The sequence below is a fragment of the Nicrophorus vespilloides genome, unplaced genomic scaffold, assembly GCF_001412225.1.
Source record: "Nicrophorus vespilloides isolate i.1.1-1 unplaced genomic scaffold, Nicve_v1.0, whole genome shotgun sequence".
Taxonomy (NCBI): Eukaryota; Metazoa; Arthropoda; class Insecta; order Coleoptera; family Silphidae; genus Nicrophorus; species Nicrophorus vespilloides.
This window is the reverse complement of record NW_017096020.1, coordinates 154,782-180,488: the sequence shown is the minus strand read 5'-3', so window position 1 is coordinate 180,488 and position 25,707 is coordinate 154,782. Positions and strand designations below refer to the sequence as shown.

Genomic DNA, 25,707 nt, shown 5'->3' with positions numbered 1-25,707 from the left:
ATAATCAATTTGGAAATGTTTTGAAGGTGTATTTCCATTGTAGTCCAGTACACATATATGAGTCATACAGCTATTGTTATGTAAACTGATTATTTTCGGACTAAATGTTCGTAATGATTACTTCCTTTACAGCTCCTCATTACAATCCAAGTCTGAACAAACAAACACGAGACCAATCCGAATTAATTTCTATGTTATTCGGTTGTTATTATGCATATGAGAACAATTACGAAGTTTTCAAATGATAAAGTTATAAAATCGATTTGTTTGATTGTTCTGTTCCGTCATTGCATTTGCAATTGTGCAATTCGCTGACGTGTAATATAGATAGGCGTAAATCCGCTTAACGAATTACACTTTAGGACGTATATCCTGTATGCAAAGTGAGGGCTGCCCGTGCGTATACGTATAGTTTTCCAAAGTTGCAGTTCATTTATATCTGGATGTTAAATTATTTGCAGTATGCATTAATCTAATCAAAATTGTGTATGTATTTTTTTTTATTGTTGTTTATGCATAGCACACTTCACCAAATGCTTATCGTTTTAAGTCTGTCGAGGATTTTGTCGGGTAAATTGTCGGTGAATTGTCACGAATTTCGTAGGAATGCGAGATTAGCGCGTAACATTTGGTGTGATTAATGCTGGTAGCAGGTTTCAAATCATCGCAATTTTTCTTTTAGCTCCGTATATTAATCAGTGGATGGGTACTTAGGACTAAATTCAGTAATCGCACGATAAACGGGCAATTTTCGTTAATTGACGAGTGTGCGAGGCGGAATTGGACGTCGTGGGCATTCCTAGTTTTGACCAGAGGCCATTTGTGTCCATCCATTTACCAGCATCGCCGTTATCTACGATCTCTAAGCCATGGTAACGGACAAAAACGCACTTGGTCAGATTATGCAATGCAATCGCCTCTGAGCAATCACCGCAGCCCAGTCTAGTTGTTGTTATTGTTATTTTCTTCTCTCTTCTCTTCGCTTTCCATCATCATTTTTTTTTTTGGGAGAAGATGTTTTCGAAATGGAATATGTTTTCGAGCACCAAAAATCCAGGTGAGTTTTACTATTATTCCATACAGTTTCATAAAAACGACGATCCGACGCGGCGATATTACAAACAATGCTGTTCGCTTGCAACAGCATTAATCTGAATGTAAAACGGAATGTTTGAAATTGATGTCATTTCCTTGGGGACTTTTTTTTATAGACCGCAATAAAACTAAACGCGTATGCATACACAATTATTCAAATATCGCGCGTCTCGTCTATCCGTGAATTTGATAATTCGCATTCTGTACACGTAAATGAAACATCTCAATTAGTATAAATAAAATTTGAAAGAAATCCGGATTTTATGCATTACATTTGCCTTTAATAAATGCCGACGTTGTAGATATATTTTATTAGTCGTGTTAATGTTTGCGTTCTGTAATTTATATTGTTTCTTCTTCTGCGGTAAAAGTTAATGGTACTAATCACTTGGTCATGGCCGTAGTATCCCGTGACTCTACTTAATTCAGTAAAACATTGGTTTAGAAATTTATTTACATTTCACTGGTCGTCTTTATTTTGTAAATAAATAAGCACACATCATAATATACATGAAACTATAATAAAACCTTTTGTAATATTTTTAAGTACAAAATAAGTTATACATATAAGTACGAATCATAATATAATTTAGTAGCTTCGTGACTACCAGCTATTAGATATTGATCTTATTCCCACCTAGCCATTCCGATATTATTTATTACTATTAGGAAGTTCCCTTTAAGCCAACCAACAAATCTTCTGTCTAAATCTTATCGCAGCAATTAAATTTATTATAGTTAATTACACAAATTTAGTAATATTTAAACAACTCATTTAAATATTTAGAAAGTACATTTTCACACATTTATTTCAATAAAAATTAATTAAATTTATTTGTGTTGTTTGGAGTTAGTTTATGTGAGTACATGTAATAAAATTATTAAAATAGGTTATAACTAGCCAAATCGCTAACTTATTTATGAAGTAATCACCATAATTCATGGTTATCATAAAATTACAGTAAAGTACAAATGGGTTATATATTAATAAAATTATGCTGGAAAACTATATTACTCAGAAACGCATTTTTACGAGACGTTTTTTATGAACTACATAATTTAAATGAATCAGTTTCTTTCTTTACATTTATTCAATTCTTTTTATAAACTTTGCAATCATTATTATAACATTATAAATAATTAAACAAAATTTCTGTATTATTATGTAAAATCATTAATAAAAATAAGTCTAACAAAACCTGTTCTTATGCAGTAGGTAGGGACCGCATAAAAGAAATCGCACAAAAAAAATATTCAAAATTTTCATAAATTCTTACATATAACAAATAACTTTGTATAATACATTACCGAAACTTTTTTATGCGGTGAATAGAGACCGCATAAAAATAATCGCATTTATAAAATACGTGAAACATGTACGAAATACATCAGAAAGTGCATCCATACAAAATAAATAATTACATTACACATAGAAACATTTTAAAAACATTTAATTTATCATTGTACATATGGAGAAATTACACATACATAATTCACTGCTACTCGTGTTAATCCAAAACGCGCATCTTCTTATAATGAAATGGTTCAAAATCGACTAAAATAATCGTTTGAGCAGGCTGTGCATATACATACTGATAAAAAAAAAACATTACAATGGTGCAAACGCCGTTGGAATTGTTTTCATCAACCGCATAAAAAGAACCGCACAAAAACAGGTTCTACTCTATTGTTTGTATTTACCATAAGCTTAAAAAAACAATATATATTTTTTTTAGATATATACACAATAACAATTGCTTTACATAATTAATAAAATGAAGCAAATGTGAAATAAAATAGTAGATTTTTTCTAGTTAAATATATAGATTGAAATAATTCAATCTATACAATACTTACAATTTTTATTTGAATTGTACATATTTTAAAAAGCGTTACTAATTTTAATTTCCCCTCGTCGTAAATCATATTTTGTTTCTACATAAAATAGTAATTATTACTTGTATTTTATGTCTATGTTGGTTGTTGTCACATGTTAACAATTAACACATAATTATTGTGTAATACGTTGAACGTATCCCATAAAAAGAGAATAATACAAAAAGCAAATTTAATCACGCTTATTTATTCAAAACGATTGCGAACTGATGCAAAGAACAACAATTAACGCGCATTGTATTTGTCTACAGTCTGATTGACGCAACACACGTACACAACTTTCATTTGATCGTAACGAAAATTTGCAGAAAACAAGGGATATTTGTACGAGAAATTAACATTGTCGAATTGATTTTACGCACGGAACGTGATATTTCGAATAGTTGAATTCATTTGTACTTTAAATGAGTTCAATTATAGTTTTTGTGTTAATTCCATATCTCCCTCATCATAGTTAGTATTTATTAGAATGTTCCATATAATAGATTTCATTTAAAACAAAAAGATTATTATTTAGCGATAAAACATAGAAATTATACATTATTATATGATTATCACAATATTGTTAATATTGTTTAAAAATTAAACAAGAATTTGACTATTTTAAACGGAAAATACTACATTCCAATATTTTTCTTAATTTCTTACCATTTTGTCTTTAATTTTATAACAGTGATAATAAATTGAACTTCCATTAAAGAAATGTTTGTATTAAATTAAATGATTCAATGCTTAGTATTTCGAAAGAATTTGTAAACTTTGGTAATAAAATAGGGAATAGCATTTGACGACAGTTTAATACATTTAACGATAGGAAAGTAAGATGTTCGTCGTTAATTGAGTAGATCAATTATTTTGGGGTTGTGCAGAAGTGTTTTTGGGGTGGAAGGGTTGCGAGTTGCGTGTTCTGGTCTGCGTAATCTGGAGAACGTGACTATAATAGTTTCGCTCGTTGAAATTTGCGTCTACAATAATAACGCAAATGGTGAATACAGTGCGTGCTAACAACGGATTAAAAGCAATTTAGCGCCATGTCAAACGTTGTTTACAAAATAAAGAACAATCAAAACATAGACACATTTATTACTGATTATAATAATCTTAATAAAGATATTGATTATATTTGAAAAAAAATCAATCTTAAAATATTGTTTTTTCAGTTGTGAATAACATATAAAATAGAGATTTATTTAAGATTTTATCAATAAAAATAGTTATATAATATTTTTATTGGATTACATCAAACATATCAAACTTAAATGATAACATAGAGCCAATAAACTAGGTGTAGGTATAAATAAAAATAACAAAAACGTATAATGATGTTAATAGGATTAGTCTGCGAATTTCTATTTGAATTTGACGTTTAACTCGTTTAAGGAAAATCCTTCTATAATAATACGTATATGATTTTTGATTGAACTAACGTCAAAATGACCCGTTTATTAAATATTAAAAAAATACAATATTTTGCTCAACATTTATATTAATTATATATAATTATAAAAATTGAAAATGTATCTATTTTCTAGTGATTTGCATATATTGGCATGAATTTATATTCATCATATTGAAACAAAACAACATTGTAATTAAGTGTTAATTAATAAAGACTATATAGGATTCGAAGCGTAAATTGTTAAATCCGCTTCAATAACGTGACCTAACAAAGTTATTGGTTTCCATAGACTTAGCATAAAATGTATATTGTGAAACAACATTTACGATATTGATCAATAAATTTAATATCAGTTTACATTACAAATTTGGTTACCATCACATAATTGCATCAAAGCCCAATTCTATATTATAAATAAAAATATTATAATAATATTACTGTTATAACATTATGATTTATTTAGAACAATGTTGCAACGATTTAATAATAAAAAATACTTTTAAAAAAACAAAAACTTCCGATTTCCATAGACTTAACATCAAATATGTAGAGAAGGTTGTGTTTATGAATAAAAACTATTGATCAATACATTTAATGTCAGTTTAAATTACATAATTGTGGATGCGTAATTTTATCTTTTCGCCTTTTTATAAATATTTACATAAAATGTTGAAATGTTTTAATAATTAATAAATAAGACATAATTTACTTACACTTGGATATAATTGAGAAACTTGTAAAGTATGTAGTTTTCTGCGTATTCAATAATTATATAAAATTGATTTAACTAAAGACAACCTAGTATTACTGTAATAAGCAATAATTTCATTGTTCTCGCAATGAAATTATTGCTTATTAAGCTGAAGTATTTTATTCAGGATTGTTAGTTTGCAGTTGAGATATTCCTTGCGACAATTGAATCGTAATGCAATACCATTTGGTATAAAAGTGTGGAGAACGTGAGCTTTTGTTTGCCCAATGCGAGTGCAGTTTATGCAGCAGCAAAAGGAGCCGAAGAGTGGAGCACTTAAATGTCAATTAAGTCGCTTGTAAAAGCTGTACATTAGCGTCCCTTAAATGCCCAATTACAGCTCGACGAAATTGCTACAACAATAATCCATAAGTTTTCAACAAAAAATAAAGATACAAATAATACTAACAAGTACTTATTAAACCCACGTGTCCTTGCAAAAGACGTTACAATAAATCTGAGACAATAAATAAATCAATATGGTAAAAACGAAATAAACGTATTATTACATCGAAGAGGATGTTTTGAAACTGCAAAACGCATTTGAAATGATAAATTTATAGCCGATGAAAATTCCTCCGCTTTTTTTGTATTTCAATTTTCCAATGTCAACATCGACAATTAATTGCCAAGCCTCGCGAAAACCCCTCTATGTGCGCTCACACAAATGTGAATAAATTGCATTGGCAAATTAATTACATTTAACTTTTTTTTATATTCTATTTTTTTTTTTGGGTGCAGTTTCAATTTTTTTTGGTCAAGAACTAAATTTACTGGTGAAAACTGCTAGAATGAATTTATGGACAAATACGCGTTGTATTTGTGTGTGTGTATACACTGTTTGGAATAACAATATAAAAAATATGGAGAATGTATAACGTGGCTTAAATAATTAGCGGAATTATGCAAATACCCGATGATTTTTTCGTTAAATATTCATTAGTGCCCACTGTTTTTCAGCGCTCTCGCTAACAAATTACTCTAACAATTTTGTTTTTCTCTTGCTAATGTCTCATTTCATGCATGCAACGAAAAATATCTGTCCATGAAACTATAATATTCACTCTCAATTCAGTCACTCCAAATTTTATCTCAATAGTTACGAAATGTATAAGTATTATTTTACGTTGTTTATTATGTAATGTATTATTATATAACAATAGTTATCTGGCAGTATTTTCAAATGTATGTAATTTTGTAATATTTTATCTATATTATCGTTTTATAAAATCATAGTCATAATAAAATTAAGGCTACTGAATTGATTCCAATTGTTTTAAATTTCTTCAAAATGTACAATTATAATTACATTTAGTACGTTTTTATTATATAACAATTGTTACATAGGCATTTACACAGCATTTTCAATAGCAATATTTTAATATTACAGCAATCTATAGTCCTATAATACGGTTTCGGATAGAAAGATTCAAAATAAACTAGTGGAACCTCGCTTAACGATCACCTTGCATAACGAGCATTTCGCTCGCTTAACGAGTGATGTTTCGCATAACGAGTGACGATGAGAAGAGATTTCTGATTAGTCCAGTTTTAAACAGTCTGCAATATTGAAAGAACTGATAATCCGCACTATATGAGGTTTTGCTGTATATCTAAATTATTGATTTAGAATATCATTTCAAAATAACAGTTTTAATTGTAATGAAATAAAGATGTTATAAATCGTAAGAATTAACTCCTAGATTTTTCTAAACCAGAAAATCACTCTGCAATTAGTAAATAACATAAACAAAATAACTTTACTTTTCAAGAATCAGGGAAGCAATTAAGATTAGATAAAATCCACTTTAATATAAACATTATGATTCGTGATTCTGAAAAATTTACAAATGTAAAATTTAATAAATTTACTATAATGCTCTTGATTCCTTTAAAAAATACATATTAATCAGTTTGTGATTAATTATTACAATTTATAATACTATACGATGACTATTTATTAAAGTTTATTGCAATTATTACAAATTCAAATAGATTTCTAATACAAATATTGTTTTTTTTTTTTAATAACGTTATTATTATAATTAAAAAAATGTAAACCTATTGGTTTTAAACGTTTCAATTAAAGTTATATAAACTTCTTGAGTATTTAGTTCTGAGTTAAACTTTTAATTACACGAGTATTGACTTTTTTAAACTTTAATTTAATTGGTTAGTCCAAACATGCACTAAAATCTATTAATCTAACAAATTTCTAAATATATAATTTATTTTAAATTTGTATTGAATATATTCTACTTTATTCAATTTCAAAAAATAATAAACCTATAGAAATATAAATGTGTTTAATATCATAGTTTTATGTACGTTTTGTTCCTAAATATATAATTTATTTTTTATTTATGATTCGCATTTTCTTTAATGTATTATAAAACTGAAGAATAAGTGTAATTAACAATATTTTCAGCCAATTTTTAAACTCTTTTTAGAGTTGCTATTATGAATATCCTAGATATGTATTCAATGCAAAATCGTCCAATTTGTTGAGGTATAATATCACAGCTATTTATTTTTAATAGAGGATTTAATGAGTTCGTTTGGAAAACCAATCAATGGATGTGTGATCATTGATCTGCAATGGAATGCAAATTGACGTTTATTTATGTGTTTGTGCTTTTATGACTCTTTCAGTCAAAATTTTAGGTTACATTTTCAGTCGTTGAATGTACACGAAACAAATGTAGTGCCAATTAATATCACCGGTCAGTCCATTTATGAACGCGAATAGATTTATTCATGGAATTCCCGGCGCGCAGGATTTCAGGTGAGAGTGTCGAGCGCGGATTCTGTAAAATTACTGATAATTTATTTAAATTAATCTATTTCCGTAAAAACTGCCGATGACTAATTACGTCAACCGTTCGAGTCCTTGACAGTGACACAATTATATTAATATTTATTTATGAATTTCTGGGACGAAAGCCATTATCATTATATTAACATATCAAAACAAATAACAACAATTAATGATGGTACTCAATAATATGTTCTTAATTTTATTAGTTAACAAAATATTGAGAAAAGACTCATTCCAATTCATTTTTTCTAAATTAAAATATGCGTCTTATTGTTCGAATGTTATTTCCTAATATTATTCTATTTCTAAAACTATAAGACGCACTCCAAATTTGAGAAACAATGTTAAGAAAAGACGCACCCCAACTCCGCTATGTTAAGAAGTCCGTCTCATAGTATGAATAATACTTCTTAATATTAGTGTATTTTTAGGACTATATGATGCACCCTCAATTTAAGAAATACTGTAAAGAAAAATGCATTCTAATTCTAAGTTGAATGTTCTATGTTAAAACATGCGTCTTATAGTTTGAATGTTACTTCCTTATATTATTCTGTTACAAAAACTATAAGATGCACTCCAAATTTGAGAAACAATTTTAAGAAAAGACGCACTTCAACTCCGCTATGTTAAGAAGTGCATCTTATAGTCCGAACTTACGGGTTGCTCGTAAGTCGAATTGTTTGTAAGTCGGTAGAATTTTAAAAATTTCAAAATACAGTAGAACCTCGATTAACGAGTTTAATCCGTTCCAAAATTTTCGGATTTATTAAAAAATACACATAATATGCGTACACAACTTTTAAAAATGATGTAGCAGACGCGCAATCCGGGACTTCTCTTTTCATCGTTAATTATCTTACCACACTTTATGATGGTTTTTATTTTTATATATGTTAAATTCTATATTACTTACTACATAAAATTGAAAAAAATAGATTAAAATAAACAAAATACTTACTTACAAATACTTTTCAATGCAGACATCACAATTATTTAATAAAAAACGACAAAAAAAACAAATTCAACAAAACAGATAGTACATCTTTCAAAAATATTATATTTTATTAAAGAAATTAGCTAAGAAATTAGTTAAGACAGTTAATTTATATATATAATATTTCCTTGTAACAAGTTAGAGCTTTTAGAATTTTGTTCGTAAGTCCGGGAAATGATTGCATATGATTCACCCAAAATTTAAGAAATACTGTAAAGAAAAACTCACTCCAATTCTAAATCGAAATTTATATGTTAAAACATGCGTCTCATGGTGAAAATAATAATCCATATTATCGTATTTGTAGGCATCCCAAATTTAAGAAACAAGGTTTAAAAAGAAAACTTTTTAATTTCAATTTTAATTACATTTTCTCTATGTTAAAAAGTGCATCTTATTATCCGACCAAATTTACAAATCAATGACAAGACGGATTCAAATTCTAATTCAAAATTTAAAAAGTTGTTTTATTGTCGGAATAATACGGTAATAAAGTAATAATGATTTAAATACACACTTTTATAAAGATTATCGAGATGATCTACAGATCGTTAATACAAGTGTTATTACATTTTTCTTGAAATGCCTATTATATTTTAATTATTGATAACGAGCACTTGATTCATAATTATCAGTATTTCGTTTTCAAAGCCAATCAATTACGTCAATGTATTGTATAATGTTCCTCGTATCCTAATAGAATAATAAGTTTTTTGATTATAATAATGTTATCAAACTAGATAGTATAGATTTAATGTTTATAATACAATTGATTTATTTACATTTTAATTACAGTAGGTAAATAATTGATTGAGCAATGTAGTTAAGAAACGATATTTATCATTTTAACATTTCACGATAGTTATACAACATGTGTCGCGTATACTAATCAAATTGGTGATCGATTAACTAAAGTTTGAGATTTGTGCAAATTATAGTAAGTAAATAATTTATTAATTAATGTACTTAAAAAAACCTTATTTACCACTTTGACATTTCACGATAGTTAAACAATATTTAACACATATAATACTTAAATTAATTAATTTAAAATTTAAATAAAATTATTTGAACGTTCATAACTTCGTAACTGCTTAAAACATAAACCGTACAAAAAATAAACACATTCATGAATATTGCAACAATATACTGACCTCACTTTAATAAGGTAATTTGCAATATTTTAGTATACAAATTATTAGAATATTTTTGATGTTTGCAATATTGCTTCAATTCAGTTAAAAAAAGTTTTGTTTAATTTAATGAATGAAAAATAGGAATTAAATAATGTTATGCTTACTCATAAAATAATTAGCATTTAATTAATAAAATAGAAGTGTAAACCAAATAAACATTTAGAGACATTTATTTAAAAGATATTTGTTAAAATAGATTAACTGTTATTAACTAAGGTTCTTTTTTTGCATATTGCCACTTTTATTATGCACTGATGTAATCATTTGTATTCCATATCTTGACTCGAGTTAGGTACTTAAATGTATTATTAACTAAAACGTGTATGCTTCTAGTTGTTGCAAGTACAGCACAACGCCAATTATAGTAGCTCCAATTATCTTTGGAGTGGGTTATCTCCGTTCTCTGAAATTGTCTCTTTGAAGACACGTGTTTCAACGTTTAAACATGTATTGCAAATTACAAAAATATTAATTTCATACAACTTATGATTTCATGGATTAACGTATGTTTAAATTAAAATTAAATCAATGTATATCCAATGATATATTTGATTAATATCTTCTTTCTGATTATATCAGTTTATTGATTCGTACGGAAATAGTGCACTTTGTGTATTAAGAGATATATAATCTTCGAACAAAATTATTGTAAATGCAATTACGCATTTATCGTTATTATTTTATTTCATTTTTATTAAATCAATATGTTTCAAACCTTGTAAAAATATCAAGAATCCAAATATATTTAAATATGAGAAAAACTTCTGATTGATGTATAAATCATCATTACTAAATATTGTACAAATATTGATTTTTCTAGGAAATAAAATGAACTCTAAACATATTTAAATTAATACTACGAGCTTAGCATACCATTATTATTACATTATTACATATACATTTCGTATTTAGAAAAGAATACTTCAGCCTTTTAGTCATAATTGTGGACAATAAAGATTTTTTAACATTTATTTACAATATTTTGCCTTAATTTTATTAAAGGGATAATCTTTCTTTAAATAATTTTTAATAAAATGGGAAAGTTTAACGATTTACGACAAAAAATCATATGTTAAAATATCTTTTACAAAGTTGTACTTTCATTAATAAAAAGCAAACAATAAAATAGAATTGATTATTTCATAAATTAATTGTAATAAATAACATTTATTAAAATTATGTAATTATATTATATATTGATTTTTTGGAAACAGAATGTATTGGGACGAAATATATTTAGATTTTACTAATATTTTTTAGAACTTACTAGAATGAGTTGTTAAAAATTTCAAGAATGTGTGCGAATTATATTTATATCCAGCTCTAATTGAACTTCTCACAATTTGTTTATTGTGTATCATCAATGCAATTATTATTATCAATGACATTGTTACCATTAGCAAATATATGATTGGCTTGTACATAAAAGTGATTCATAATTCTGCAATGTAAGTTATTTCTCATCTATTTCTGTTTGCTATCCGTTTAGATATTGCATTGCATTTCACTAGAAATAATTCTTAGAAATATGTAATATTGAATAGTTTTCGTGTATTTTTTAAAGTAAAAATTTTAAGAATGTTTGCAGTAAACACGAGTGCGACCTCCGTCACGGCGCTTTGTTTTAATGAGCATTTAGTATTACAATGCTGTCGATAATTGGACGTACCGACAATACTTTGTAATACGTAACAGCATTACGTAACGATGGAAAAGGTGGGTCTGTGGAAAGGGCGCGCGACCCTTTTGGACTATGTCATCCATCCATCCATTCCATCGATGCAACCATTCGATGGATGTCATCTATTCCGACAATTGCACGACCCCGTGGATCACGTTAGTCGCGTTAGTTAAAACAACACCGGTCACAGGTGCACTCGACAATATATAAGTCCGCGGTAGTTCCAATGCGCATTCAGTCCAATCAAAAACGCCCATTATGAAACACTTAACAATAAGTGCGCGATAATATCAATTTCATACCTTTGCGACGCACACATCAAAAAGATCGAAGTAATTATTGATACTATTAGATAAATACGCACGTGTAATTAAAATACGCGCAATCAGTGCTGTGAACTTGGATCAATGTGAGAGATCAATTGTTCGTTACTCTTCCAATCATCTACAAAGAAAAAACTTTTGGAACATTCAACAACTTTGACAGGTATTTAGTGTACTATACTAGTAATTTATTTATTGATTAAAGTTAATAATTTAGTAGGATTTTCTACTTTAATTAAATGAAATAACCATGAATTTAATGAAATAATGATTATGTTTAAAAAAATCAATATTGACTCACAATTAGAAACAAGTTTAATTAAGTAAAAAAATAATTATAATATTCTGTTCCATAGTCCATATTTAATACAAGTTAGTTGATATAATTTTAATAATAATTTCAATAACAATTTTTATATTTTATGATTTTAAAAATGAAGGTTTGAAATCTTTGTGCCAAACAATTTAAATTAAACTAAAATTTATTAATTTGCGTGCATCTATAAAATTTTGTGCAAATCACAAATGTTTTTTTTATTTACTTTTTGTTTGATAATTATGTAATCAAAAATATTTTACAGTTTCATACATAACAAAAATATATCGTCAATTCCAAATGTACAAGTTTTCTATAACTTTTCCCAAGTTAACATTCATCGTGCATAAAGCAAATATTGTTATGAAATTTGAAGCAATTAAATCAAATATTTTCAATCCTACTAATAAACAGTGTAATTTTAAAACTTTTCCTCAACTTTTCCCATATTAATATTCATCATACATTTTGATTTATTTAAATTGATTAAGTTTTCATCAAACTTTTCCCAAATTAACATTTATCGAGTATCAGAATTATGAACTTTATTTTAAATCCACGGTAATTTTTATTTATTTAAATTATATAACTTTTCCCCAAATTAATATTCATTGTACAATCATCAAAACTCGACAAATAAAAAATACAGCACTCAAATATTGTTTTTGCATATTGTTATCGTTGTTGTTGTATTTAAAACGAGCACTGCGGAATACAAAATAACCCGAATTCGTTGAACCCTTTCTATGTATTTCCTCTGATTACTCGAATATTTTCTGAATTCATTCCGATAATGAGCGAACCCTTTTCTGCCGCAACCCCTGCCCTTTCTCATTCTCCGCTCCTTTTTGTGCTTTCATTTCTATTATATTACACATTGCGTAGGAAGCAAATATTATATTAATGAGCACCAGAAAACAGGGGATTCCACATTAAATTCCCGTTCGGCGAAAAACATGATTGCTTATTAAATATCAAAAGAGAACGCTGTACCAATTGTATAACATTTAATATAACGTAATTAATCGAAAGTTAATTAAATATTTTCTTTATATAAAATTCATATATTTTTTTCTGTAATTGACAATATTTATTTATAACAAAAGTATTGAAAGAGAAATAACTCTTTTTTTTAATGGAATAACGGGTTTTAAAAGGTATAAAACAATATAAATATTAATATAAAAAAAACAAAATTAAAAGTTTTTAAACAATTTTAAATTTCATTTTTTTTTCGAAATATTTACTTATTTAATATCAATCTATTAAATACAAAATTTAGCTAACATTTTTAATATAATAACTCAATAAAATTGATAAAGAATAATTAAAAAAAAGGAAATGTTCAATGTTATCAGATATTCAAAAATTACTTTTCTACCAAATCACCCAATCAAAAAACATCTACGACAACAATGTTTAACTTTCATATTCTAGCATTAAAACAATGTTTGTTGAATAAATATGATATATTTTCAAATTTCCAATTTAACGATTTTTCTATTGTAAACTAAATATAGATGATGATGATAATAATGTACTGATCTTAAATTTACGCTCGAGTTTCTTAGAAAACAATGGAATGTTATATAATCAAGGTTGCCGTTATTGTTAAAACATTGGAAATTCGCATTCAATCTGATAATGTGATTTGTTATTTATGTAAGATGTGTATCGGTTTTATCGTGAGAATCGATAGTAGCAATTTATTATTTTTAAATTTTGTATTGTATGGATCAGATATTGCATACAACAATTTGTTATTAATGTTTTCATGCTTCGTGCAAAATGGCATGAAATAAAAAACAGTTAGTACATATTTCCAGTTCATATTTGGTTTTCGTGCGCGCATTTGGAACTTGCTGTTTAATTCTATTGCTTATCAATTAATTGGTGACATACCTTTACAGACGTGTTTATGACAATAATAGTGTGCTTAGTATTCATTTATATTTTTAGTATTATTTGTTTTCTATGCAGGAAAGTACTAAGTTTTTTCTATTACTTAAACCTATAAGAACTTTACATAAGTCTAGTATAGAAAAACTAACAATTAATATTATTCTGGCATAAAATATAACTAAAACAAAGGTATTTTCTAGAGAAACACTCAGTTTTTTGTTAATTAAAAAGTTAAAATAGCTTTATTCGTTTAAGACGTCTAGTAATGTTATGAATTTTTTATAATTATATTTAGATCTCTTATTTCATTTATATGCAATGAAACTTTTGCTAGTAACTTAGTATATTTAAAGAATTTATGTTTATTTAAAGAACTTAAACTTTTGCTAAAAAAATATTAATATTTTTCAATTTATAATATGATATTTCATATGATTTATGTTTTAAGCTTTAGTTATATTCGTGAGTATTTTTTTTATATTTACATTAATTAGTAAATGTATACATTTACCAAAATATATTTATTAAAATTACTAAAATATGTGTTCAAAAATCTAAGTTTTTAATAAAATACCAATGTTATAAACCTAAAATAATCTAAATGTAGACTTTAAAAACTCATTAAATCAAATCAAAAAAACTTGACTTAATCAAAATCCAAACTGTTTTAAAAAGATATTACTGTGTCATACTTTTCGAATAGAAATGTATGTTTTCATTTTGAAAACTCAATCGATTGGATTGCTGCGCCTCGTCAAACGCAATTAACGCGTGTTGCGTCGTATACATTAATAAATTAATTTGTGTATTTGTGGTAAATAATTAATAGCAAACAAAAAAAAAGCGCACAAAATGTGTAAAACTAATTTTTAAGACCGACATTTTCCAAATACGCAATGTTATTGACCGGTGCGGCGTGCGCAAAGTCCACTTTCTGCATATGGTGTTGGTTTCCTATTATAAAATGAAGAAAGAAAACGAAAAAGAAGTGACGGAGAATTCTCGACGTGCACGAGACGTGAATAATAATATAATATTCGCCGCGACGTTAAATAATTAACAGCTAGTAGTGTGTGGCAAATCTAATTAAGACATCGAATTCCAAAAAGGCCGTAGAACAATGCCCCAATGCTTCGAATATCAGTATTTCACCGGCTCACGGCTCCCTACAAACCATTACACAATAACCTTACATCATCTAATCAAACCATCAATGTTTTAGTGACGCACTCGGAATACAAATATGCAATATTTATAAACGAATTTATTCCCGTGCATACTTACTTGCTTCATATACGTAATCCAAAAAATAGGATATTTCAATCTTATAAATAATATATATTATTATGTAATATTTTTATCATTTTACAACTTTCCGAATTACTTATTTGTTTTATATTTTGGTCTATATATTTTATTATAAAATGTGTTATGTAACAATCATTATATTATTTCTATTGCAATATAAAACCATTACTTTTTATTTGTTTAATTTAATATCATAAATTAATGGTTTATTTATTTCGTGCTCAGTAAACTGTTTTTATACATTTATTTTTTTTAATTTTAATACATGTAATAAAAATATATACATCAATATTTTGTATAGTAAGACTTTGATAAGTGTGGATTTATTATAGTAGGATTTGAATAAAATAAAACTAAATTGATTGAGTTTCTTTTTGTACTATTTTTATACTGTAATAAAGACCTGTATTAGTCCGGTTTTAAATAATGGGGGATTTTGTCAAATCAAAATCCGCACTATGCGAGGTATTTGCATATTTTCTTTAGATGTAGGACATACTGTATAATTTGTCATAATTAGAAGATCTATTTAGGTTTTATAAATTTTCTTAAATATCTTGTTTTTTTTTTCAAATGTTAGTGGATTTGTATACAAATATCCAATACTAATTAAATGAATTAAGTAGAATTATTAATCAGATTGAGATTAATTAATGAATTATTGGAGTTTTTACGAAGTGTATAATTATCATCTTATTAATCAATATCGTATTAGAAATTAATGTGATGATGTTGTGTGGTAAGAACTTTCGATAAAAATGGACGCAGAATATCGATCAGTATGAATAAATGTTTAATTTTATAATGGATAAGGAGCAGAGCAGACGGGGGCGGTTTAAATACTAGTTAATTGTACTCGTCGCTTTCATGGTTTTCAATCAATAAACTCAAGTTTACAATTTTTCATCACCTATAAAAAAAAATCTAATATATAAATAAAGTTCATACTTATTATAATATAAACAAACAATTTTTCATCATTAATTACATTACATCAAGTCCAATGTATTAACATATTAACTATTTTGTTATTGGTTACTCATATAGATAATTTTTCAAAATGCATTATACATTGCATATTCCGCATTTGATCAATACAGAGTCATTATAGACCAGTTTTAAAATTTGCAAACTAATTAAATTTAAAAAAAAATGTATCTTTTTTGTACGATTTATTTTCATTTTATTTATATCATCGATTTATCAGGTTTCAAACAGTCCGGGATTGCTGTAATTGTGACATGAAATATTTTATTTTGGAACAGCTAAATTATATCCATTCATTTTCAACAACAAATTAATTAACGAAAAAAGCAATATATACATTTTCAATTCAAAGAGAATTATAAAACTAAACAAACAAAAATTGTTTTATTTGTGCTATCGAATTTAATATTTATATGAATGAATACACAGTATAATTTTATTATGATTAAATTTTAATTACCGTTAAAAATATTTATTTAAAATATAATTTATATTGAAACAATCGAAACAAAAGCTTTTGCAAAACAGTTAGTTTTCATCGTTGTTTCGCTCATTTTTGTGTAAAGCACACAAATACCGTATTTTTACTACTCGCACACTGAATTTCCTATGTACTACTCGCGCGGTGTATTTTATACACCACATGTATTACTGCCAGACGGAGTACATACATGATTGTATAACAACATGAAAAAACTTTTTCATGTTAACTAGTGCTTTTTCATTAGATTCATAACTATTTGTAACACATTAATATAATAATTTCTGAATCAGAATTGTCATTATCCTGTATATAAGCGTGAGTATAGTTAACAGCATTGTCTGCTATTACATCAACACTTCATAGCAAGAACGAACATTCACAAAAACAACTTTTTTGTGTCGCAGTTAACACAATATTGCACCGGCATTTATTAAACACTTTGGGCATTGATTACGTTAAGTGTCAAAGATGAGAGAAGAAAAATAGAGATGTGGTATAATTTCTTGAAAATTAGTGTACTTTTTACACCGGCGCGATTAGTTAAGGTTAATAATAAATCAATACGAAATGTTATTGAAATTATCAAAAATTATTAAATTATTTCAGTCCTTATCTGTTTGTTTATAATGGCAATGAAATTATACAATTATACATTAATTCATTTTTTTTTTTAATTATATGAGTCAGTTTATTATTTTAATTAAATCGTACTGAAATTAATTCAAGAAAAAAAAAATTTAATTTCAATTTTTTATTTGTTTTTTTTTTGTTGTTTATATTTATACATATTATATTTATGTGGGTCAGTTTAAAATGCTTCTGTTAATTTAAAAAGTTAAAAACTTTATTTTATTGTGGGATTTTTTTTTTTGTTAAACTTTTGTAGTAAAACAAATCACAGCTTTTCCACAATAGAGAGTACTGATGGTATTAGATCTAAGCTTTCCAATTGTTGTCCGTCCAAGCAAACGACTGTAACATAAAACATCGAAGCCGAAGTCCATCAAACTCTGAAGAGTGACCAAAGTTGAATCTGGCTTTGATAATTGTGTCGATTTGACGATTGCGCACTTTCAGCTTGAAAACTGGGTCAAGGCCCATTGCATTACAACTACAGCAAGTACAGTAATTTAAACTTAAAATTGCGTTTGAGAATTACTAGTTTTGCTATAAAATATAACATACGCATAAGTGGATAAACTAAGCAAATCTAGTTTCAGTCATGTCGAATAACAAATGAATGAGCGTATTGATTTACAGTTGAACATTTGGATATTTGTAAACGTAAATACAGAACTGTATGTTGTTATGGCGTTCGATTTTGCCAAGAGATTATTAGATTAGTGAATTGTTTCAATTGTTAATGGCATGATGAGAAATTCAAATAGTAGAAACAAGCGTATTGTTGGCACAAACAATTTGTACGCATTATGTGATCCTGTTGTCATTGATCCAACTAATTTGAGCTTCTTTGAGTTACGAATACATAAGCAATTTGAATGTATCATCGTTTTGTTAACAATACGCGCATTGTTTTTCCTTTATAATATGTGAAAACATTCAGAAATCCAATTACATTAGTTCACAGTGAAAATGCAGCGCATTTTATCGTAAACAAAATAATTTTAAATAAATTAAATTTATGGTAATTTTTTTTAAATAATTACAAATGCTAATTTTATAAAATATGTTTTCGTATACAATTAATTCATAATTCAGTATGATATAATAATAACAATTTATGCAAATTACTTATTTTTCATTCAAATTTTTCTGTAATTATTGTATAATTTTACCAAAATATTGCAATTCATATCTATCAAATAAATAATACAGTTTTCTTTATTAATGATAATAAAAACAATGAAAAATATCATCAACATCCAAGAAATATTAACAAATTTCTTTGATTTTTATGAATATTTTTTTAAAGAATATAATAATTCTAAATGTGTTTAATATATTTAATGATAAAACTTGATAGATTTTTATAGAAATTTAATTATTATGTCATTCAACTTACTTTAACTTTGATTTCTAACGGTGTAACTAAAAAGTAACGAACATTTAGAAATTTCGCATATTTATTGGTATTGATTACATTTGTATGCAATCTCATGCATTCGGTCAAAAAGAATGAAATAGACATATGCAGCACAGGCTGTTGACTTTTCGCCTGTATTGCATTATGTCCATGAATGATCACTATTTCATTCAATTGGAAATGTCATAATCATGTAACACATGTTGGAACGTCAATTACCAACTTTGAAGGATGTACGAAAATGACAAGAGTAGAACACGGTAAATACACGAAAATAACAACATTAGTTTAGTAATCATTAAATTATTATTAGATTTTAATAAACACTCAATATTTCGATAAAATTATAAATGTTGCAGTGAAATGCTTGAATTGCAAATTGCGTGGAAAATTTTATGTATTTGTTATGAATTGAATAATTCAACGCAATAATAATCATTTATTATTTACAATTAAATGAATTGCAAAATAAAATTGATTAATAATTAAATGTGTATTTTATGCAGGTTAGTTAATAAAATCTATTGTAATTATAAAAAAATGTTTCCAAATATAACAGGAAAATTACAATGCAATTGTACAAATAAATGAGAATATATATTTTTATTAGTTAATTACATAAATTATTATAGAAATTATATACAATATTAAGTATAAAATTAAAAAAAATACATAGCTTTTTATATAATTAATTAAAAATGTTTATATGACCTATGTTATTGCAAAACTGTATAGATTTTGTTTGTAATTTTATTTATTATTTTAAAGAAAAGTTGGTTAATAAATACAATATTTGGTTACTAAATGTTGTTTATTATTTGATAATAAATTCATGTAAATTGAGTAAGTGAATGAGCAATATTGATGGCTTTTAGCAGTCAGTTTAAGGCAACAATGGACACACGGAACAGACCGCCGTTGTACGTGTGTTTTATTGATATGGTGTTGTCTACCTGCCAGGAAGCCGAGATTTACATAAAAAGTGCGCTTACGTAACGCCGCAATGAAGGTATTAAATTGGCCGTGCACGGATGAATGATGCAACAATTCCCTTGCCCAGTGGCAGGAACCATCAGAATCTGCTGCTGCTCCACACGCTCATTATACAATTTGTAATCAGATTAATTATTTGCTTCATTTCCATTCCGTACCTTTGTCAGGTGAATTTTAATATTAAAATGTTGCACAATGAGTGACAGCCTTCGTAGAATCGCATAAAAATTCTATTTGAAATGTTTCAATTTTTGTATCATTCTTTACGGAATACTTTTGTAATTATTACGTGAATAGCTTTTCAAATAAAAACTCGTAATTTCACATGGAACAGAAAAGCAATCAATTCGAGTGAGTGATTCATGTAGCAATTAGCAGAGAAAATGCAACAAAAAAAATAATAAATTAGAATCGTTAAAAAGGCTATTAGATATGGTTTTTTTACATGATAGTAAGATCAATGCGTATATAAAATGTGTGTAGGAAAAATGATATTGTAATTAAATGTATTGATTTTATGCTTTCTTTTTGTTTCTATGCAGTAATCGTGATGTCTGTGGACCAGGAGGAGGTAGTTTCGCAGCAGCCGGCGACACAACCGAACAGCCGGAAAGTGAGCATAGTGACTCACGATGGAAGTACGCTACATGGACACGACAACTTGGGATTCGAATCTCCAAGGAGTCGGAAAGTTTCCTCGGCTTCCGAACACGCGGAAATGGGTCCGGTTCGGAAGAAGAGCATTCTGCACAATGCACACGCCTTCGAGAGCCAGGGCAACAATTTAAACAGTATATATCATAACCACGAAGGTAGTACTAACACCATCCTCTATCTACTAACCGCTTGAACCAGTTTCTCTCCAATCTATATCTACATAAATACAACAAGAATATGTGTGCAAACAATCCTCATCTAAGTTATATAATAACAATATTTATCAGATATCTATTTTTACAATTATAGTATGAAATTAAAGCTAAATTCAAACTTTTTCTTAAAGTTCGTATACCCAGCAAAATCCTGTCCCAATCATCTTCTTCATTATCCCTTGACATTATTGTTTTCAAAATAATAAATACAAACTTATATATATTTTATTTATTAGTATGATTCTAGCGAAAACTGCGCGAAATAGTTGTGTTTATTATTATTCTAGTTTTTTAATAACTATATACATTTTGCATTACATTCAAAAAAATGATGTGCGATAGGACTATGTGTATACCTATTTTTGGGGTTATATTAATTTAGAAGAAGTTTATTGTTTATATACTAATATGGAGGAGCCTTCCGTTTCAGATTGTGCGAAATACGCAAATGGTGATGCCAGGATCAAGAAGCATTCCGTTCATTCCGTAACGGATTCCATGCATTCCAGGACGCGGTTTTCCGATGTCGCCGAAGACGAGGACCAGTAAGTGTTTATTGACTGAAATACCCCTAATTGCCAATTAAAACGGCCGATTAAATCGAAACTATTTTGTATCCATAGGCGTATCCCGTGTTGTGGTCTGATGGCGTATGTACCGAAAGCTTAAACCAGCAAATTTTTACTTAATTATTTATTTAATGCACGACCACACGCATGTTAATGAAATGATTGATTTACTTTTTTTTATATATATAAAAATTAGAATTGAACACTAACGAATGCACCTATCGTTTGGTTAATATTTGCACTAGACTAACGTTTTGTTTCTTGTAGTTCGTGGTGGTACACATTCTGCATAAAGTGTCGTTCCAACGAGCCGCCTCATCCCTCATGGCAGCCACCGATGTGGAACAAGCTGTGTCCATATCCATTCTGCCCGACGTATCGACAATTCTCCCGCATTATTGCTTTGTGTCTGATCGGAATCCTGAGCTGGGGCATCGTCTACACAGTGCTTGGAGAGACGGCTGCACCCGGAGGGCAACTCTTCCAGTTAATTTTGTTGACGATATGCGCTCATTTGGGTGGTTGGCTTATGAGTTTAACCACGCTCCCAGCCCTAATTGGAATGTTATTCGTTGGTCTCTTGTTTCAAAACGTCGGGCTCGTGGATTTCGACAAGAATTTCAATGAAGTTACGAAAGAGTTAAGGTAAAAGCAACAAAACTATGTCCCTGATGAAAGTTTAATTAAAATTATTTTGCATTTCAGAAAAATAGCTTTAGTAATTATATTGATCCGAGCCGGATTAGATCTGGATCCACATGCTCTGAAACGTTTAAAATTCACTGTGATCAAATTGGGATTGGTGCCCTGGCTTGTAGAAGCTGGGATTATAGCAATTACGACGCACTTCTTTTTGGATCTACCTTGGATCTGGGGATGTCTTTTAGGTGTGATAATTGCAGCCGTTTCACCGGCAGTCGTTGTGCCTTGCCTCTTCCGCCTTAGATCCAAAGGCTACGGAGTGGCTAAAGGCATTCCGACTTTGATTATAGCCGTCGCTGGCATCGATGACGCCACTTCCGTCGCGATATTCGGCATCATGCAGAGCATAATGTTCTCGAATGACTCATTAACAATGCAGATTCTGCAAGGGCCGATCTCGATCGTTGGCGGAATCGGATTCGGTATAATCTGGGGTCTGATTTCTTGTTACGCTCCCGAAAAGCACGACCCTTTTGTAGTGCCCTTGAGAATATTGATGCTACTTGTGGGTGGCCTAATTGCCGTTTTTGGAAGCGAAAGAATCGGCTACGGAGGAGCCGGACCTTTGGGTTGCGTGGCTGCAGCATTTGTTTCATTGGTATGTTGGTCGAAGCAGGGATGGGAAATTGAAGAGAATCCTGCGGTGACGGCTTTCGAAATTTTCTGGATGATCTTCGAGCCCATCCTCTTCGGCATCACCGGAGCCCAAATCAAGATCAGCGAACTTGACCCGAACATCGTCAGTATTGGAATTGGATGTCTCATTGCCGGCGTCGTCATCAGAATTTTGGCTACAATCCTCGTTGGAATCGGATGTAAATTGAACCTGAAAGAGAAGATATTCGTCGCTCTCAGTTGGATGGCCAAAGCCACTGTACAAGTACGTCATATTCTAATATTTAAATTTTCAAAAATATTTAAAAATTCAAGTCATAATTTATAGTAAATTGATTTGTGATTTTCGAAGAAAATATTTCAAAACATAACTTATATATATAATTTGAAACTTTTTTTAAATTCGTAATATAGTATATAGAACTAAAAAACATTACAAAATTATTTTGTATTGAAAAACCAACAAAGTAATTATGTAAGTAACGTAACTGTTGGACTTTATTCACATTTAAGTGTAGAGGCTATGCAACTTAACATACAAGGTTGTTAGAATAAAAGCATAACTGTAATAATAGGTTTATTTTGTTTAAAAATGTATTTCAATTGTATTAACAATGTAAATGATATCGTAATCTCATTAATAATGCAAATTGTGTGTTCATCCTTGAAAGTTAAGCAACGGATTGATTGATATAGTTCAGTCTAGATCAATGTAATAAAGAGATCCACACACACAATATACCAATTAAGATAAAAGCAGAAACTTCTCTAACAAAATCAGTTTTTCTCTTATACTAACAAATGTGTTACATTCTTGCTTTTTTTTTGTTTCTTAATGTTTAACTGAAGGATACTTTATATTTTGCTTTACAAAGTAACAACTGTTTTTCTTTAATCTTATTCTTATTTTACAGGCTGCACTGGGTCCTGTCGCTTTGATCTTAGTAACAGAGAGTGGCAATGAGAAGGATAAGATATATGCAGATACGGTGCTGATGATATGCGTCCTTTCCATAATGTTAACTGCGCCAACCGGTGCCATCCTAATTACGTTATCAGGTCCTAGGTTGTTGACGAAAACGAAGTTCCCTGTTGTTCCTGAGGAATGGAGACGTAGCCATAGACCTTCAATTAGGGATATTAGTATAATAGATGAGGAGGAGGAGAAGGATGAAACTCTGGACAGTGTGCATAGTGAGAATGTGATCAAAGAACCAAATAAAGGGGAACCGTGAGGAGCATCATACAACGAATCACCTCCATCAAGAGGGTGTAGGAAACGCTCAACATCGGAATATCTATATCTATATATATAAATATATAAATATTATGTACATATGATTTTATTGTTATTTATCTGTAATATATTTATTTTTTAACATGATGCGCAGGAAATTAGAGTTTAGCAAATTTCAATAAATTTTTATTATTAGTCTTAACAATATATATCAATTCGTTTAATTTATTTCGAACCCAGGAAATACACTGGAAATAAAACTCAAATAAAGCAAATACAAAGAAAATACTTATAGAATTTTTATATTTAATAGCTATTTACAATGTATCAAATTTTCTTTCATAATTAATTTTTTTTTTGCTATAATATAATTTATAATAAATGTTTTTTTTTTTCTGAAAAGTTCAATAGACTCAACCAATTTTAACAGCATAATGAATATCTTTTACATTCACTTTTTATAGATTTCTTGGTAATATAACTTGCGATAATTTGATAAATAATGGTAAAAAGTTTTTTTTTCTTCTTTACAACAACGCAACCGCACAACGGACGCCCCGTCGATTTAGACAAACTCGAAATGTTTCTTAAACAATATATTCAAAAACGTAACATAAAATTCAATACATATTTTTTTTTAATAAATAGTTAAGTTGCAAATATTGCATTACATGTGCAAACCTTAGCGATTTCTAATCTTGTATAACTGGACGGGGCATTCGTTAAAATTATCAAATTCTTTTTATATATATTATATATATGAATATATTTTACAAATTTTGCTACGACTAGTAAAAGTACCTTTTGTTCTTGTGGTTTAACCTCAGTTTTCATTTTACATGTATAATTCATACTTCGTTCGTTTCAGCGAAATTGGTCGGTGGAATTAATGCCGCGATTAAAGATTTTTATTCCTTTGCTTCTTCATCTCCTTTTTTTTATTCTCACTTAAAAAAAATGACTCAGGGCTAGAAAATTCGGGCACTTATTATCATCCACAACAGGCCTAGACTACAAGAAATTTGTACGTTAACATTCAGTACTTTATACAAGCAACTCCAAATCATCAGAAAATCTGTTCAACTAGAAACATTCGCCTATGGTTGAAACGCGCAAGGAAACAGTTTAGATCCAATAAGGCAATAATATTTATAATTTATTAGTTTAATAAACGATTTCCTTGCGTGCGAACCTAATTCAATTACAAATAAAAATTAACTTAATAAGAGAGAATTGAAAAAAAAAATAAAAAGTTATAGAATGGAATATGGAGGTATTTAACACATAAAATTAATATCTATTTAATGACCTTTAGAAATGACGATTTCTATACTATATTATTAATCAAAGTCTGATTGTCTTTATATTCGAAGTAAGAAAAAGCGATAGAATGTTTTATATTTTGTAAAAAGAGAAAATATGCGTTGAAAAACCACTCGATCGCCTTTTATCGTTTAACAAGATTAAATATTCTGTTGCAGATATAACAATGCGCCTTCATCGATGAAAGTGTTTTTTTTAG

At 28.2% G+C, this 25,707-nt stretch overlaps 1 protein-coding gene across 4 annotated transcripts; it reads left to right on the top strand.

Moving 5' to 3' along the window:
* Positions 1-692: 692 nt before the first annotated feature.
* Positions 693-24,394, top strand: LOC108569177 (mitochondrial sodium/hydrogen exchanger 9B2). Of its 4 annotated transcripts, none has more exons than XM_017930637.1 (7): positions 696-1,057; positions 20,733-21,002; positions 21,493-21,607; positions 21,686-21,712; positions 21,899-22,276; positions 22,337-23,213; positions 23,863-24,394. In XM_017930637.1, the coding sequence occupies exons 1-7, from the start codon at positions 1,015-1,017 to the stop codon at positions 24,181-24,183; spliced, it is 2,031 nt and encodes a 676-aa protein (XP_017786126.1). In that variant the 5' UTR covers positions 696-1,014; the 3' UTR covers positions 24,184-24,394. The 4 variants fall into 4 exon arrangements, with proteins under 4 accessions (XP_017786129.1, XP_017786126.1, XP_017786127.1 ...); XM_017930638.1 differs by having other exon boundaries at positions 698-1,057; positions 20,733-20,981; XM_017930641.1 differs by lacking the exon at positions 696-1,057 and adding an exon at positions 12,135-12,319.
* Positions 24,395-25,707: the final 1,313 nt, after the last annotated feature.